The 5,975-nt window shown below is 35.6% G+C and overlaps 1 protein-coding gene across 1 annotated transcript; it reads left to right on the forward strand.

The window, feature by feature from the left end:
• The first annotated feature begins 1,831 nt into the window (after window positions 1-1,831).
• Window positions 1,832-5,593, forward strand: LOC126882605 (uncharacterized). The gene has a single exon (XM_050647579.1). It carries the CDS (start codon window positions 1,832-1,834, stop codon window positions 5,591-5,593), a length of 3,762 nt encoding a protein of 1,253 aa, XP_050503536.1.
• The last annotated feature ends 382 nt before the right edge of the window (window positions 5,594-5,975 follow it).

The following is a 5,975-nucleotide window of genomic DNA, read 5'->3' on the forward strand; positions in this document are numbered from 1 at the left end:
TCTCTCTAGTTTTCCAAATGATTTATCAGATTTAATGATAGCTGGTATAAACGACCGTGCAGGACTTAACTCAATGTCAACTTATATATAGACCCTATTGCATTTTGTATAAAGTAAATAATAATGGTCTGAAATGGTCTCGGCTTCATATTTTTCTCAGTACACGTCAGCGTCATACACTATATCTGATTCATTTTCTACCATATCACTGCAAATGATATTTTTGCTTACGCGTACAACTTTTACGACGAATGTGCATTAAGAAGTGTTTCGTTCCATATAAAATGTCATATAATATAATAATATTACTCAAATTATGGATTTTTTTTAATCGTATTTTATTGACTGCAAACCATCACATGACAAAACCCTGGCTAGACGTAAGTCAAGAAGGTCATCTGTCATTAAAAAATGAAAGAAAATGACGTGAAACAGAAAACATTACAGGTGAAAAGACGAAGCATTGACATGTGTCTGACGATTTGACCCAGAAAACGATTGAAGTGGCAGAAGGAAAGAGGAAGAACATCATAGTGTCTTTTGATGCAACGCCATGTCTATTTTTGATTACCGCCAATATATTACAAGAAGTGATATACGGAGAGAGGAAAAGTGTCATGCTGTCTTTCCCATGGAGACTACTATCTGAACTACTGTTTTGTATTCCTTTTACTGTTTTCTCTCACATACTTTATATATTATGTTATATACTATAAGCTTATATATTCATTACATTTTACTATCTATGCGGAGATATGTTATGTGATCCATCAGCTATTCCATCCATCGTCGGATAAAAGCCTACCTTGGGTGTGTTTATTCATATTATCTGTTTGCTGTTTTTTTATGTCCATTCGCTTGATATCATTAGTCCATCTTGTTTGAGGTCTGCCTCTACTTCTTTTTAATTGCCTTGGACGCCATTAAATAACTCGCTTCGTTCAAAAGTTGTCTTCCATTGTTTCTATGTCTGCCCAGTTCCATTTTAGCGTGATACGTTGTTATGTGATACGTTTTTATGTGATATGTTTTTTCTAAATTAATTTATGGTTGTAGATAAAAATAGTAAGGCATTTCTTTATTTCATCTATACTGCTTATTACACCACGTTAAATACTTTTCTATGATAACAGATACATCATATCAGCATAGCAAACAATTGTGTGTGTTATGCTAAATTGTTGAAACAATTTTTATTCCATGAATGAAAATTTAATGGTATTATTTTGAATTAATGATTGTGTTAGTGGTCAAGGTGGTGGGGGTAATCAGGATTTTTACATGTTTACATCTGAAATTTTTAATTTATACATATCGTACATGAAGGGAAAAAAATGTAACCAAGTTCGATAAATATGTTAAATACAGCACTTTTACATTGATTCTTATGAGAAAACAAGCACAAATCTACTCATTTCAGGGGCCTTTTGAGCATAACGTATCACCATTCAGTTTTCCGTCCGACCAATGTTTACTAAATACTTGACGCAACTTGTATTTTCTCATTCTGTTTCAGATCTTCATTCAGTGCTTTGGTAAATCATTTAGACGTGTGCTCTGGTGAATGGTATATTTTGAAAAATTTTGATTTTTTGATAATTTTTGAATGTTTTTGATAATTTTGACTTTTTCATAATTTTTTGATTTAAATTGGTAATTTTTGAAAATTTTGAATTTTATACTTAATCTATCTTTGAATATTGACTTTTTCTGTTTAAACATGTTGTCTAAACTTATTCTATATATTTCATCCATCTTGGGGTTAATATCTGACAATTATAATGATAAAAAGTTAAGAAAAGGGTTGGTAGAGTGTAAGAAAGCGATTAAAATGATTCATGATAGAATGAGGTTTGCAAAGACGATTGGCGAAAAGCACCACCTCGAGGCCCAGATGCGGCAGGTGAAAACGTTGAGAAAGCAACTGAAGGGTGAACAAAAGAAGGGGGCGGGACTAAAAACTCGACCGGAGACTGCAAAGCGTAGGGTACATTGGGAAGACTCTGTATCTACATTTAATTCAAGAATTCAGACTGGAGTCATTTCGAACCTTAAACACAAGGACCCAGGTAGTTTCCTGATTGATTGCAAAGCTCTGTTCAAGCGACGAATCCAGAATGTCTTAAAAAATAACGCTGCAGTGAAAGTTAACATAGCATTTGGAGGAGAGTTCGAGATTGCTCAAGGTGAAAAGATGATAAATGAAACAAAGTACTTCACTACTTCAAACTCAGCCATTTATAGAGACACTAATCTTGATGAATGGTTCGAGAAAAAAGTAGTGGAACCCATCAACAGAGACTTGGAAGAATTTCAAGAGAGAGATAGTGGCTGGGCACTAAAAGCTGTTGTTAACCTGGGGGTGAATATAAACAAATTTACACCACAGCTTGGCTCCTCATCTATTGAACTTCCCCCTCAGATAAAAATAAAACAGGCATGCATTAATGTTAAAAACGATGACGATGCATGCTTTGCATGGGCTGTCATATCGGCATTATATCCTTGTCGGAGTAACTCTGATTTAATGTCATCTTATCCGCACTACTCGACCATATTAAAACTTAAGGGTATTCAGTGGCCAATGACCATCAAACAGATTCCTAATTTTGAAAAGCAGAATAATATATCGATCAATGTATACATTTTGAAAAAAGAGAAGAAAAACTATACGACCCTCCCAACCTTCCTAACAAAAAACAAGAAGGATAAGCATGTGAATCTGCTTTTGATACAAGATAAATATGACGAGCAAGGTCCCATTAGATATCATTACGTTTGGATAAAAAATCTATCTCGCCTCCTTTCCAAGCAGCTTAGCAATGAAGATGGAACAAAATATTTCTGTGATGGCTGCCTCCATTACTTTCGATCGCAAGAAAAGTTGAATGTTCATAAGACATGGTGTAAAGGGCGATCAGATGTTCTCTGTGATAGGTGTTTACAACCATTTTTATCGTCTACACAGCTAGAAGCTCACACAGAAGACTGTATAAGGATTAATGATACTGCCATTAAAATGCCTGAAGAAAGCCATAAAATGTTAAAATTTAAGAATTTCAGGAATAAACTAAAAGCCCCCTTCGCGGTATACGCAGATCTTGAAAGCGTTCTGGAACATAGCGCAGAAAAGACGACCTATCAAAAACATATACCTGCTGCTGTTGGGTATTACTTTAAATGTTCCTATGATGATTCTCTGTCATTTTACAAATCATATCGTGGAAAAGATTGCATGAAATGGTTCGCAGATAAACTAAATCAGCTTGCTGAGGATGTTTCTACGGTGTTTATGTGTCCGTTTGATATTAATATGACATTTCAGCAAGAGAGTGATTTTCAAGCAGCCACTCATTGTCATATTTGCGAGCAGCGCTTCTCCCCCAGTGATAAGAAAATGCGAGACCATAATCACCTGATCCCAGAAAATAATTATAGATTTGCAGCTCATGAAGGCTGTAATATTAATTACAAATATGCTCACACTATCCCTGTGATATTTCATAACCTCAGTGGATATGACGCGCATTTCATTATTAATGATATTGCTACTCACATCAAAGGTCCTGTAGATCTTCTTCCTATTACTAAGGAAAAATATATTTCTTTCACTAAACACATTAATGATGCTCGAATTAAATTTCGTTTCATCGATAGTTTTCGATTTATGGCGTCTTCTCTCGATAAGCTCTCTTCTTATTTGATCGAATATCCTAATCTCCGCTCTCAATATGTTTTCCTTCCCGAGGAGCAGTTCAATCTTCTTACTGTGAAAGGTATCATGCCTTATGATTATATTGATTCTTTCGATCGTTTTATTGAAACATGTCTGCCGTCTATCGAGTTTTTTTATAATAAACTTGAGGATAAACCATGTCCTCGTCGTCACTATTGTCGCGCCCTCCAAGTCTGGTCCTCATTCTCTTGTTCTTCTCTCGGAGATTACGTCGATCTCTACATGAAAACCGATATTCTTCTTCTTGCCGACGTTTTCGAACGGTTCCGCTCCAGTTGTCTCGAAACATATAATCTTGACCCCGCTTATTACTTTACTCTGCCTGGATTCACGTGGGATGCGATGCTTAAGTATACAAAACAGGAACTTGAACTTTTAACTGATCCAGATATGCATTTGTTTGTAGAGCGTGGCATTCGTGGTGGTTTGAGTCAAGTTTGCTCGAAACGTCGTGTTCATGCTAATAACAAGTACATGGCATCTTACGACCCATCGAAGCCCGACTCCTATCTGATGTATTTCGATGTCAATAATCAATATGGGTGGGCAATGTCACAATATCTTCCATATGGAGGTTTCGAGTGGTCTGATACTAATATCGACGTTCTTAGTATTCCGGACGATTCTTCTGAAGGGTGCATTCTCGAGGTCGATCTGGAGTACCCTCAACATCTCCATGATCGTCATAAAGACATCCCATTCTGTCCCCAATCCTTGAACCCGAAAACTATGAAACCTCCTAAACGTCCGCGAGAGCTGACCAAATTAATGGCTACCCTTCATGATAAAGAAAGATATGTAATTCATTACAGAGCCTTGAAGCAAGCGCTAGCTTATGGATTAATACTAAAAAAGATTCATCGAGTCTTGAAATTTAAGCAGTCTCCTTGGTTAAAGTCATACATCGATTTGAATACAAATCTCCGGAAGGCATCAAAAAATGAGTTTGAAAAGAATCTGTTTAAGCTTATGAACAATGCAGTGTTTGGCAAGACTTTAGAGGGTGTGCGCAGGCGCGTTGATATTAAATTGCTGACAGAGTGGGAGGGTCGTTATGGAGCTGAAGCTAGAATAAGTAGCCCCCTGTTTAAAAACGCTACTATCTTTAATGAAAATTTGATTGCTGTTGAGATGCATAGAGCGGAAATATGGTTAGTTAAACCGATTTATGTTGGAATGAGTATTTTAGACTTGGCGAAAACGACCATATATGATTTCCAATATGGCTACTTAGCTAGCAGGTTCGGAGAAAACTTTTCGACCTGCCATACCGATACTGATAGTGTGATCGTGGAGATACGGGAAAAAGACCCGTATGAAGCAATGATACATGATTGCTATAAATATTTTGATACCTCAGACTATCCTAAAGATAACATTTACGGCATCCCTCTGGTTAATAAGAAGGTATTGGGCATAATGAAAGATGAGAATAATGGCTGCATTATGACCGACTACATAGGACTCCGATCGAAATTATACACGACAAAAGCAGCTACCACAGATGTTGACATTAAAAAGCTGAGGGGGAAGTTGAAAGAACAAGAGTATGACGATGATGAAGTTGATAATATTATACGAAATTATGGTGTGACAAAGAAGGCGAAGGGGGTCAAGAAATCTGTAGTAAATACTAAAATTACTTTTGAGGACTACGTAGAATGTTTAGATACCTTTACAGCAAAGGTCACCTCACAAAATCTTATACGCTCTGATAAACACAAAGTTTATTCTATAACTCAAAGTAAGATTGCGCTAAGCCCCAATGATGATAAAAGACATCACATTCAGGGTTCTTATGATACGCTTCCCTTTGGGCACTATTTAATTGATACTCTTGAGATGGATGTTGATTAGATTTAACACAAAGATTTGAATAAACTTATTTTAACATTTATCATTGATGATTTTATTGACTTTAAGATGGATGCTGATTGAAGTTGGTCTTAAAACTTTATTTATTACAAATGTACAATTTTTTTATTATATTCCTCTTATCACCCTATCACTAATCGTTTTTACGTCACTAAGATTATTTAGATGATTGAATATTGTAATTTTTTATAACTTTATTTATTACAACTAACATAATGATATCTGGAACAGGCCCTTTTTACTACATTCCTCAACCTTTCCCACACTCATTGTTTTTATATCATATGATGATTCTAGTTGATCGTAGTTTTGTATATATTATCTCTAAATTTAGTATAATTAAGTATGCCCCTAAAAAAGATGT

This window comes from Diabrotica virgifera, chromosome 3, assembly GCF_917563875.1.
Source record: "Diabrotica virgifera virgifera chromosome 3, PGI_DIABVI_V3a".
In the NCBI taxonomy this organism is placed as follows: domain Eukaryota; kingdom Metazoa; phylum Arthropoda; class Insecta; order Coleoptera; family Chrysomelidae; genus Diabrotica; species Diabrotica virgifera.

Excerpts from the sequence above, each read along its gene's own strand:
- LOC126882605 (XM_050647579.1), top strand. The coding sequence starts at position 1,832 with ATGATTCATGATAGAATGAGGTTTGCAAAGACGATTGGCGAAAAGCAC.